Here is a 13,278-nt window from a genome sequence, read left to right as displayed (position 1 = left end):
TGTCAAGAAAGTGTTAAGACGCCTGCGTGAGTACCATCTATACGCAAAGCTTGAAAAGTGTGAATTCCACAAGGCGTCTGTACCCTTCCTGGGTTACATTGTTTCTAAGAATAGGTTTCAGATGGACCCCAAGAAATTAGAAAGTTTCCGGGATTGGCCCCAACCTATAGGCCTGAAGGCACTGTGCCGCTTCTTGGGCTTCACTAACTACTATCATTCCTTTATCAAAAACTACTCAGCATTGACAGTCCCTCTAACTGCTATGACCAGAAAGGGAGCCAATCCCACCAACTGGTCTCCAGAAGCCATATCAGCCTTCCTGACGCTCAAAGAGGCTTTTCAAAAGAAGCTGTGTTTCCGCCATCCAGACCCACATCGCCCATTCATCATCGAGGTCAACGCATCAGATGTTGGCGTGGGAGCGGTTTTAAGTCAGTATAGTGAATCTTATGTGCTCCATCCCTGCTCCTTCTTCTTAAGGCGGTTCTCGCCTGCCGGAAGAAATTATGGAATCGGAGCAAAGAGTTACTCGCAATCAAGCTGGCCTTTGAAGAGTAGCGTCCTTGGCTGGAAGGCGCACAACACCAAATAGTAGTGTACACTGATCACAAGAACATGGAGTACCTCAGACATGCTCAACGACTCAATCACCGTCAAGCAAGATGGTCCCTGTTCTTTAACAGATTCGACTTCCTCTTGAAATACTGTCCAGGAGAGAAGAACACTCGGGCTGATGCCTTGTCGCGATCCTTCTCCCCTCAGGATGTGCCAGACGAACCCCGTCACATCATTGACCCCGGGAGAGTGGTTCTTGCAGCCACTCATGTGGTACTCGCTGGGAAGACAGTTGTGGCCAGAAATCAAAGGAAGAAACTGTTGAAGTGGGCGCACGATTCCCGTCTGGCCGGCCATCTGGGACAGAGTCGCACCTTGGCAATGTTACAGCGGTATTACTGGTGACCTACCATGAATAAAGACGTACAAGCCTATGTTGGTTCCTGTGCTGTTTGCGCCAAGCAAAAGCCGTCAGCCGGACGTCTTTGGGGTTTGTTACTACCTCTACCAGCTCTGGATGAACCCTGGACACATATAGCAACCGATTTTGTGGTAGACTTGCCACTATCCAACGGAAACACCACCATTTGGGTCACAGCTGACTGCTTCTCCAAAATGGCACATTTTGTAGCGTTACCAGGATTACTCTCCGCTGTGGAGTTAGTGAAACTCTTCATTAAACACATCTTCCACCTTCATGGCATACCTAAGCATATTCTGTCCGACAGAGAAGTACAATTTACTGCTAAATTCTGGAGAGCCTTATGTCGAAAATTTGACATCGCCTTGGACTTAACCTCCACTTACCACCCTCATTCTAATGGACAGACTGAAAGAATGAACAGGACTCAAACAGTTTCTGTGGTCCTAGGTCAATTCTAGACAGAGCGACTGGGCTGAACTACTGCCTTGGGCAGAATTTGCTATCAACTCGCATCCTGCTACATCTACGGGGTCTTCTCCCTTCCAAATCGTCTATGGACGACAAGCGCTTCCTCCTCTGTCAATTCCATTATCAGTGGCTTCTCCTGCCGCGCAGGCTACTGCAGCAGAGTTATCTCAACTTTGGAAGCAAATGAAGGAGCTACTTCTCAAAGGACAAAAAGCAAAAAAGATCTACGATGCTCACCATCAAGAGGCGCCACAGTTTCAGCCTGGAGACAAAGTCTGGCTGAGTACCAAGTTTCTCCATCTTAAACTACCTTCAGCACATTTTTCACCTCGCTATGTAAAGACCCTTTGCTATCCTTCGGCAATTGGGAAATCTGATGTACAGTTTGAAACTACCTCCATCAATGAAGATACACAACGCCTTCCATGTCTCTGTTAAAACCCTTGATGCTCTCTTTCTCCAAAAAGACCCCAGAACCTACAAGTCTGGACACAGAGGACAATATAGAATATGCTGTGGATGACATCTTGGATGTCTGTAAAAGAGGCAAGACATGGGAATACCTCATCTCCTGGGAAGGCTATGGACCAGAAGAAAACTCATGAGAGCCTCTGGCCAACATCATGGATAAGGACATGGTACGTCAATTCCATCTTGCACACCCACGAAAATCCAGACCACCAGGAAGAGGTCCTGGATGGGGCTCTTTAAAGGGGGGTACGTTGTGTCTGTCTGTCGCAGACAGCTGCGACCACTCTGCCTCACCTCTTTTTTACCTTTCTCCTCCCTCCATGGGTAAGATGGCTGCCTCTGGTGCAGAGTGCCAAAATCCTCGGCGTCTCCAACACAGCATGGTCGTCCCCGTCCGCCATGCTCCTTCCTGTGGCCTCCTAGGGCGCGCGCGCATGCTGCCTACGCTTATCTACACATCATGGCGGGAACCTCGGAGGTGACCCCACCGCATGACGTCAATATCTCCGGGTATTTAAGCCTCCACTCTGCTCCTAACGAATGAGTTAGCAAGGACTTCGGTTTAGCTACTCTGACCGCTTCTAAGCTGCACGCTTGGATTCCTCGCTACCCTCCAGGGTATCTCACTCCTGAAGAAGCTCTGGGCACCCGCTGCTCAGGGGCCTCTCGCTTCCATCTACCCTTTGGGGTTTCTACTACTAACTCAGATAACCACTCCTCGGGGATCTCTCTTCTTTTTCCAGGATCATCTGTGCTCCTAGGTACTTGCTCCTCGAGGGTCTATCCAGCTCAGGGCATCCTGCACCACGGACCTCGGGTCCCGCCTTCATCATCTACCAGGAGAATTCCTGCACTACTATTCAGTGATTACCTCTATGCTCCAGCTCTCCATTTCCACCCTCCAGGTTCGGCTTATCCTGCTCTGCGGAACACTACCAACCTACTACATCCATGTGAGACCATCTACATCTGAGACTGTCTGAGCTTATTGACACATTGCTGGACTTCTGTGCCATCCATTCCTGTGCTAATATCTATCTACAGCAGTGCAATAAAGCTTTCCCTCTCAAGTGTCTGCTCTCTGAGTCTAGCCTATCGCTGTGGTTCCCCACGGGATCCCTCCCCATGGGAGGAGTCATCACCACTGCGACTAAGAGTCCACACTATGCCACAAACCCAACAGATGGCTTCTTGTTTGATGTTCCTGGTCTCCTTCATCCTGATGTTCCTGGTCCTGTTCCTTGTTGGAGCTCCTTTGTTGTCTCCTTGGTGTCCTGATGTTCCATGTCCAGAAGTTCCTGGATGTCCCGTGTTCCAGTCCTGGTTCTGATGTCCTTGTCTCCAGCTCCTCGTCCTGCTTCCAGGTTTCCTGCTTGTCCATCTTTCCTAGCGTGCCACCGTTGTGGTCTGTGGCCAGCCCAAGGGGGCTGTGTAGGGCGCTTCGTGGCACAAGGCCTGTCTTCATGTCTGTAGCGCAAGTCTCCGGAAGGCTCCTTGTTTTTAATTCCGAGGTCTGTTCCTGAATCAGAGTTCCAAGTCTTGATTCCTGAGTCTTGAATCCCGTTCCCAGTCTTCGGAGTATGTTCTGCTTGCTTTCGTCCATGCCCAAGACTCAAGCCAGAACCTGTTCTGTTCCAGCATGGTCTGCGACCAGCCATGGGCAGCTGTGTAGGGTGCACCTCAATGCAGGCCTCTCCTGAATCTTCAACATGTTCCCGGTTCCAAGTCTTCACTTTCTTGCTTCGCTTTCGGCGTGGTCCGCGACCAGCCATGGACGGCTGTGTAGGGCATGCTGCGGTGCAGTACTCACCCTGTACCTAGTGCTGAACCCTTGCCTGAGTCTTCCAAGTTCCATGAAATCTCATCGGAGCCTTCCAAGTATCCTGAGTCCTTGTCAGAGCCTTCCTAGTATCCTGAATCTTTGTCTGAGTCTTGCAAGTTCCATGTATCCTCGTCTGAGTTTTCCAAGTTCCTGAGTTCCATGTCTAATCTTGTTTCTGCCCTCAACCTCCATCTGGCCTCACGCGCTCGACGTTCCCAAGCGGCGGGTCCGGAAGGGCTACTGAGTGGCCGGAGGGCTACTCTTGAGACCAGCATTGCGTTGCTGGGTCTCACTGGTGCATGTAGGTCCAGTGGAGGGCTGAGTCTGCCTTGTTCCAGTTCCTGATGTTCCAAGTCTTGATCCTGGTCCAGCCTTGTTCCAGCTCCAGCCAGTGCCTGAACACTCTCACCTCCCACAGTGTGTTTCTTGGGGCTCCTCCCTAAGCCGCGCCGTGGCCCAAGGGCACACATCTGTCTGAGCAAGCGACCGCGCTTCTAAGCGCTTGCAACAATTTAGTTATTTCGTCTTTCAAAAAATTCAAAGACTAGGGGACACTCCATGTAGTTTGTAAGCAGCACATTCAAAATAAATCTGAAAAACTTCTTTTTCACTCAACACACATGAAGCTCTGTGTGAGGCAGCACACCGAGTGTTCTCCTATTTTCTTGCGCAGGACCAGGCTAGATGCAGTTAATGTAGCTGGATTTTAAAAATGCTTGGACAAGTTCCTGGAGAATTTCATAAACTTATAGATAAACAGTCATAAGGAATAGCCACTCCTTATCACTGTGCAATAACAGCATGGGATTTATTTTCCTATGCTGGCCAATCCTGGTCACAATGTACTTGTGACCAGGATTGGCCACTATTATAAATAGGATACTGGGCCCACTATGGCAATTTTTAGCTTATTATGCTGTGGCTACAATATCATTGGCTCTGCAAATAAGCTTGGGTTTGAGTCATAGATAGTAGAGCCCTTATAAATCCTAATTATGATGCCACAAACAGATTGAATTTGGAATAGTTGTTTATGAATCCTGGTGACTGAAGCACTTTACATAACTCATCTGCCCTTTCCTAAGATGTGCTCTTCATCAGTCAATCATCCAAGCAGAAAAACATATCAACTGTAACAAAAAAAAAAATAATTGTGAAAAAACATGGAACTCAAGCTAGGTCAAATGGTAGGATACAGAACTGGAGGTGGTGTTTCCCTATTACAAATAAGAGATGCATCCAAATCACAGGCAATATCTCAAATCCAGAAAACACAGTCAGTTTCCTTTGTTTAAAAGGGGAATCACAGCCCATAATAATCTTGATGAACTTTCCTTTTTCAGGAAACTGTTCAAAGCCCCTTGACAAACATGAGATACTATCTGCCAATGCTTCTGAGAAATGAGAAGTATATGGAATAAGATTACTGCCCTCTCTCCCGCATTGGGACACGCTTGACTATTTTGGCCTGTAAGAGACAGGAATTTTTTTTTATTTTATTTTTTACTTATCAATTTTTATAATGATTTCAAGTATTAAAAACTTGAACAGAAATGCATGCAAAGTCGCTCTTTGTAATACAATATCCAACAAATATAATATAGTTCTCCTCTTAGATTATCAAAAACTCAATCACCAACACTATTCTATAATGAATATTAACCCATTCCAAGAGCGTCTAAGCACATCTCAAGCCCACTAAATAGGTCCAAAATTAATTCAATCTTAAAGGCATTTTTTCCATTTCAATTTTCATGGTATAATGGGATGCAATTTTCTTTATGATAGACAAGGTTACAACTATTGAAGTTAACATTCACTAGGAAGGAGAAACGGGGACATTCTTTCTACTTGATATAAACGAAATCAGTTGTGATGGTTGAAAAAAATAGGAAAGAATTGCCTTGGTGCTTGATTAAGCACTTGCAAGGGAATTTTAATAAGAATAAACATCCCAACTCCAAAACTTGAGGTCTCAAAATAAGAAATTGTTGACGCTGCTTCTGGGTTGCCCTCGAGAGATCAGGGAAAATCTGAACCTTGTGACCAATGAAAATTTCTGTTCTATAAAAGAAATACTTTTTAAAGACCAAATCTCTGTCAGATTCTAATTTAAAAAACTACAATTAATGTCGCCGGTATCGCTATAGTTTCATCTGATTGTTCAAGGACTGCAGATATGTCCAATACTGATGTTTCCCTTGGGGCTAGGGTTTGAAAATCATCCATACCAGGCTGTATTCTCTTCTTCGATGGTATACAATAAACTTTTGATGTTATAGGTAATGTTTCTTCTGGGATTTTTAAAATCACCATCATATATCTCCTCCAACTCTCTTTTGGCATAGTATATGGCAACTTGGGAAAGTTTATGCATCGAAGGTTTCTTGCTCTAATTTGATTATCTAAATTTTCATACTTCTGTTGTACAATTTGGTTCTCTTAACATTTCATGTTGTAAGTTTTTTTTACACCTTCAACATTAACCTCCAAGGCTTGCAATTTTTGTTGATTCCCAACTTGTTCCTTTTCAATTTTGGTCATTCGGCCTTCCAATTTTTCCACATTTTTATCAATTTGTAGAATTTGTAGAGAGTTATTTCTATTGGTTTCTTTAATAGCTTCCCAAATTGTTTCTAACAAGAAAGTTTGAGGCCCTACCAGCTCAGAAATTTGTCCAATAGTCCCAGGTCCTCTAGAAGCTTGCTCAGGTGTCTCCATTCCTTGTGGCTGCAGTTCAGCTTCAAGTGTAACTTCTCCTCCGTCCCGTTCTAGATGGTGTAATGCTGAAACACTTCCCCCCCATCAACACGGGCTCTGGAGAGGAAACTCGCAAGGCACTCAGCTCCAGTGCCTCCGGTTCCTCTTGCAGTTGACCGGCGCTTCTCAGCGTGGGATTCAGTGGGGGTTGTCTATCCTCCGGTGATGATGACATCAAGTGCTCAGGGCCGACTCCGGACTCATCTTCCCTCCGTTCGATGGCCAGCAAGCTCACAACCGGAGCCTCTGCTCCCCGACGCAAGTGGGCATCCATAGGTCCAACGACCGCTTGGGACGAGGGGGGTCGCCAGGGCAAGGCGCTCCCTCGCCCTCTTCTTGCAGCTCGAGAGAGGCATGAAAGAAAACAGGTAAGATTAAGGAGAGATGCTCTCGTGCGTCTTACCAGTCAGCCATCTTGGACCCAGACAGGAAATTTTCAACCTGTGAAGGCCCTGGTGCTAAGTGTGCTTTGATTTTCAATAGATGTAATTTGTAACCATCCGTTACCATCCCGCGTGTTCAGCTGTCAAAAAGAAACAATGCGCCAATAGTTTATGAAAAAATTCATCTTCCTCCCTACAGGAGGATAACCTGATCTTTTGCTCTCTGCACTGGATTCTGTTAAAATCCCACCCCTGATTTTGACTGGGTAGCTGAATGGGACTTAAAGCACCTTTGCAGGCAATGGTGAGCCCTTGTGTCCTGATGTCTAGAACATATTTCTTCTAAGGAAAAAATGGCTTCTTACTTGGTCCTTATGGAGCCTCCAAAATGTGGAGGGTTATTCAGAAGCAACAGTAGATGGAGTCTGAAATGTATGACAATGGTGTTGTGGAGTTAGGAATTAGGGAAAAAGGATACAGTGGCTCAGGTTTCCCCTATGTAAAATGGATCACAATGAATCACTACCAAGGACCACACACTTATATACTGCTTGCTTATAAACAATAAAATGTTATTGCTAATTGTTTTATTTGGTGAGAAACAGAAGTTGTAGAATGAAACATTTCTTGCATTAGGGTTCATTTAGAATTATTAAACATATTATAGTTAATGTTAACCACATGAAACTGCATTTGTGATCTTAGAATATTATTAAGAAATTACAGAGAAGACAAGTCTGTCATTATCTCTGTAACCATCTCAGAACTCTTAGAATAGACACATTGGCATTAGAAGCAGATAGCCAAGTAAGCTAAGTACCACCAAGGGTACAGAAGTGCATTTGCTTCGGTAGATAAGTCAGTCAGTTTCAGGAAAATACATCTGTTACTTTAAGATTAAGAAGTAGACCATCCAGATTAGAGAAGTAGATCATCCCTTGTTGTATGCCCAGAACTAGACTTCTGCCCAAAATGGCTAAGGCTGCAAAAAGAGGAACTACCAGTTTACAGCTGAATGCATGCCCAGATAGGCAAGAAGAGACTTTCTTTAGCTTAAAATATAGTCTTATGAAAATGTACTTTTGCTCCGCAAGATTAGCATCCACTGGAAAGAATGCTTTCTCTTGCAGGACTTTCTTTATGGAACTCTCTATCACAGCATATTAGTCTTTTCACAAATTAAAAAAATGTCAAAGTTTCTTTAAAAACTCATCTTTTCAACTTCGCCTTCTCACTAAGCATACCCTGAGGTTTTCTCCACCCAATGGTGTGCAACCCTCTCTTATGACTCAGTCTTCTCCTATAAATTTATTCTCACGGCTGTTAAGTCCAGCCCACTTAATTAGTAAATCTGGTTGGACCAATTATCAGCTGTAGATTTTTTTTCTCTCATTTTATTTCGCTGTAGCTTGTCTGTTTGTATTTGGTATTGTCTTTGTATTGTGCCATACATGCTTTTATGCTTTTTTTCATATTTGTATTTTTATGCTTGTACTTTTGGTAGTCACCTTGAACTTCAGAGGGCCTGGGATAAAAATGATTTAAAATAAATAAAAACAAATTTTAGTTAAAAAGACTGGAACTATTCTGATATTTTAAAAGCATTTCTTTCAAGAGTTAAACAAGACAGAAATATTTCCCTTACAATAAGAAGATACTTGAATATTTCCTTTACATTTAGAAGAGACAATTAGAAAGATATTACCCCCAAAAGAGGAAGTAAATACATGAAGTTCAGACAGCTAAGGAATAAGAAAATACCTTTCACAGTGAGAGATGAAGCACATATGTGAGTACGATATATGGCATACAACTTATGGACTCCACATAGTGTAATGGCAAGAACAGAGAGAACCAAACTATATTCTTGCAGTCAGAGAGCCCTGGATTGTAGCCCAGACCTGGCTGTTATCCCATCCTGGATACCAGCCCACAACTAGTTCCACAATTAGATGTATATAAGAGGGCAGTCTGGAAGCAGATCTTTGCACCAAGTGGACAACCAAGCAGAGACCATCCATAACAACAAATAGTGCCCAGTGCACAGTCATTTCCCCTACAGAGACCCTTCTTCGTAGACATTACTGAGGATGAAACAGGGGAGTCATCACTCAGGAAAGTGCCTATTATAAATGAGATCATTCTCTTAAATGGTATTTGTATATATGCTCTTTCATATGGTATTGCTTTTATATACTTAGTTATTTTCTAGGCTAAGATATAATCTGATTGCTTCAACGCAGGGGGAATGATGAAAAGATGATTTATATTCGGACAACAACCAACAAGGACTGAGTTATACAGGCTGGATAAACATGCGTGGGAGTAGCTTGCTATGACGGCGGTTACTACCCCTAAACAATTAGCTAGATACTTCACTTAGATGCAGCTCCAGCACTGATACTTCACTTAGATGCAGCTCCAGCAGTGCTAACTATATTGATGGCGGGGTGGATGGGAACTAGATCGATGGCAGGGGTAGAAGGGATGGTGGTGTGGAAGGGAAATAGAACAAAAAGTCACTTACAAGGGACAAGAGAAAAAGATAAGTATGGTGGAAAAAAAAAAGTGAAAGCTTGCTGGGCAGTCTGGATGGACCGTTTGGTCTTCTTCTGCCGTCATTTCTATGTTTCTATATGCTACATGGCTGATTTCATTGCCTATAATTTTTGTGAAAGTGTTTGCTGTGAGTTATATTACTGCTAGTTCTTGTGTAGGAATAAAAGCTCATATATATTCTTTTGCCAATTTCTCTCAGTATCTGTGCCTTATTTCACATAGAGCAAACAAACACCCCACGGCCCCCTCAAGTGGTGTTTCCTAAGTTCCACCATTGCCTTGACCTTATCTGAAAAGAGATTACAAACATAGTACGATATACCTAGGGTCATCATGCTTTAAGCCCAAACATTTAAAAAAAATCTTTATTCACAAAGGGCATCGCTTGAAGCCAATTACTTGCTTTTCTGACATGGTGATGTGAAATCAAATGAAATCAATAAGCACCCAGAGTTGCTGGAGAGCCTCACTAGAGTAAGAGAAAAAAAAATTCCAGAGCACGGCAATTGTTGTTGAAATCGAAAGAACATTTTGGCAAAAAACCCTGTACAAGAAAAACAGAAAATTTGAGAAGACCCAGTACAAGCAATAAAAGTTGATTTGCCCAGAGAATACTGTGAACTGAGAGATCTGCTGAATTGCATCCAGTTAGGTTCACAGACAAAGAAGGACTAAGGAGAATCTGTGTATGCCCAAAAAAGCTATGCAAGAATTGCTCCATCTCAATACTATCAGATGGTTTTACCATTCTATGTAACTACTTCATTCTGCTTGTAGACGAATAAAAAAGATTAACACATTCTGCGTCAATGATTTCAATGTGCTTCCCTAAAGCAAGAAGATTCTACAACATACTGCAGGCATGTGTTTGAACAATTTGGTGCGCACACTGGTGTGTGGTATTGCACTTATAAAACATCCTTGAACCAAAGTAATACATTTTTGCTTTAAAATGGAAAATTAACTTTTAATCCTTTTACAAATATACATGCAACATATTAGTGAGGCTAAATCACACTGAACATTTATCAGGTATTAGTGATGTGGATTTATTTTAATTTGTTTTGGTAGCTTATACGTATACATTTTACACACAAATGTAATTTTATGCACATAAATACAACTTCTGAGCATAAAATTCAATTTTATGCATACCAAACAGCATTTGCATGCATAAACCACTGAAACAAATTGAAAACATATGCTGGAAAAAAAGGCAAAATGAACCAAATCGAATATTTTTTGTTTGCACATCCCCATCAGATATTGCTGTGCTCCATCAGTGAGTAGGATTCTATGGCTGTTAGACTAAACAAAAGTTTGATGCAGTCTCATGATATTGCCTCAAATTATTTTTTAAAAATTATATATATATATATATACATACTATAGCACACGTGCGTGTATGAGAGAGAGGGGGTGTGAGATAGAGAATGATTTCATGACCACAGAAAGGTTGCAAAACAGAAATGTTGGCTTTTTCCAGCATTCACTGCACTGTATAGTTGAAGGAAGGATTGCTAGTGTCTATGTTTTGTAATGGGATTCCTTGGGCCCCATTCATCCAAAATTTGGAGTTCGGATAAGTTCATTTAGGAAAACTGTTCTGGAAATAAACAAGTGAACTATATTCTTTCTACTAAATCACTGACTTTATAAACACCAACACTAATTATATTAAGTATCCAAGCGAAAAGTGCAAATTAAAATGTGAAAAAATGACTGCAACACACATGCACAAAACATACCGATTTTTACCAAACCATTCACTTAATTAGCCAAAGTTATTTTTTTTAAATTAAGAGATGATGCAAGTAAAAGAACACATTCACCATCTCAGCAGAATGCCATTTTTTTTCAAGCTCTGCTTTAAAGAGTCAAGCTGTCTCTTTGCATCCTGTACTTTTTTTTTTTTATTACTTACAAGTATTGCATTCATTCCTGATGCAATGCCATAGATCAAACCTGAGAGGCGTGCTGCATATGTATACTCTTTTAAATCATCCTTCAATAACCTGAGAAACAGGTATGTCATGTTGCAATGAAGAGGATCAGCATAAAGGTAGCGACTAACAGAAAGAAAAACAAAAGAAATGCTTTGATACCTCAAGCAATGGCACAATAATGGATGAGAAAACATGACTGAAGAGTATGTATATGCAGCCTCATATGCATCAGTATGCCTTAGGAACAAATGGGCAATTTAAATATTTTTTTTGAATTAATATGAAGATGATTTTCTTAATTGGTCAGAAAGTATTCAGTGTATAGCTGACACTGAAAAAAATAAAAGCCACACTCAACGGTATTGTGTGTGCCAATTTTCTTTTAAGAATGAGACCCTAGTACTAACTTATCTAAAGAATAATGGAAAAAGAAGCCATGAAGCAAATTTGTTTAATATGACAGCAAATATTGCTGAAGATAGAGCAAGATTTAATTTGATGTTGAAATTATGAAAAAAAATATGGTTAGTAATCAATGTTAAAAAAAATTTATTTAAATCCAGCCCCCACAAAATAAACCTTAGATCTTCGGTGGAAAATGTCATTTAAAAAACTCCTTCCACCTAATCAAAACAGAAATTTTGATCAGTGGAAGTAGCCTGAAGGCTTTAAGATTTTCCTTGATTTTGGGTACTTACATACATCCCATACGTGGTATTTTGGAGGTCATAGCTCAGGCCAGCTAGCTCTGCTGCATATGCATACTCGTTGAGGGAGTCTTTGAGTAGTTCAAGGTACAAATAGGCCATGTTACAATGCAAAGGATCCACATAAGCAAACGGGCTGGAAGAAAATGTTGACAGTAAAATATTTGTTTTCATTTTTCCCCAGTTACTGTGTTTGGCCATTTTAAGTTGGGTCTCGAACACATCAAGGAGATGATTTATCAAAACATTTTCCCAGATGCACAGAATATGAGAAAAAATACTTGATAAATCAGACCTATAACAGACTCACCAAATAGGAAAAAAAAAATATATATATATAAAGGAGAGGCAATAAGGATTAAACTAAAAATACGAAACTAATCTCAAATGAGAAGCAATCATTTTTAGCTTCCAAGGATTTAAATACATTCATGCATTCTGAATTCATTACCATAGATAGGTATTTTAGTACAGATACAGTAATAAATAACTAACATAATAGTACTTGCCTGTTGCTTCCCCGAGTACTATATCCCAAACAGCAGAATCTTTTGTAATAGTGTTTTGGTGTATACATTTTTTGGCTTATGATTAGCATTGAATAATGACATTTAATGGTAAAGCCAAAGTCATCAACTGTAGGTTATGTGAAGCTAAACTACCCTACAATATTTTCACATCCAACAAAATTTTAATATGCATTGTTCCATGGTGTTCCTGATATTGATATGATCAAACTAAATAAAGCAAAGTTGCTTACCTGTAACAAGTGCTCTCTGAAGATAGCAGTTCACTAGTCACATAACTGGGTCACATGACTGCACACTCAGCACCAAACAGCCATCCTGCTTCAGAGCTTTCTGAAAAGACCTAATAATCTTTATCATGCATGTATGGGAATTCCTGTATTTCTGCAACCCTGCTGATCCCTTCAATTCTGATAATAGAGCTATGGCTGGAAGAGTGCAATTTCAAAAGGGGAGCTCAGAAGGTTTGCGGGACTGGTGAACTACTATATTCAGAAATATTTAACAGGTATGATCTTTGCTTTCTTTTAAAACAAGCAGTTCACCATACTCATACAAGTGGAATTACTTAACTAAGGGTTATTTTCAACAAACGAAGAGGGAAAACAATATCGCCAACAGGTAGGAGAACATGCTTTCATTGAGTAAAACTCCTT

General features: G+C 41.4%; 1 protein-coding gene across 3 annotated transcripts in view; it reads right to left on the bottom strand.

The window, feature by feature from the left end:
• Positions 1–13,278, bottom strand: part of IDE (insulin degrading enzyme) — a 434,361-nt gene that overhangs the window by 182,593 nt on the left and 238,490 nt on the right. For 2 of the 3 annotated variants that reach the window (XM_029609922.1, XM_029609920.1), the window contains exon 15: positions 12,087–12,231. In XM_029609922.1, the coding sequence (XP_029465782.1) occupies positions 12,087–12,231 (145 nt within the window). Of the gene's footprint in view, positions 1–11,366; positions 11,512–12,086; positions 12,232–13,278 lie in introns of all 3 variants that reach the window. The other variant, XM_029609921.1, reaches the window with a different exon arrangement.

The sequence above is a fragment of the Rhinatrema bivittatum genome, chromosome 7, assembly GCF_901001135.1.
Source record: "Rhinatrema bivittatum chromosome 7, aRhiBiv1.1, whole genome shotgun sequence".
NCBI lineage: Eukaryota > Metazoa > Chordata > Amphibia > Gymnophiona > Rhinatrematidae > Rhinatrema > Rhinatrema bivittatum.
This window is presented reverse-complemented; position numbering and strand designations above follow the sequence as displayed.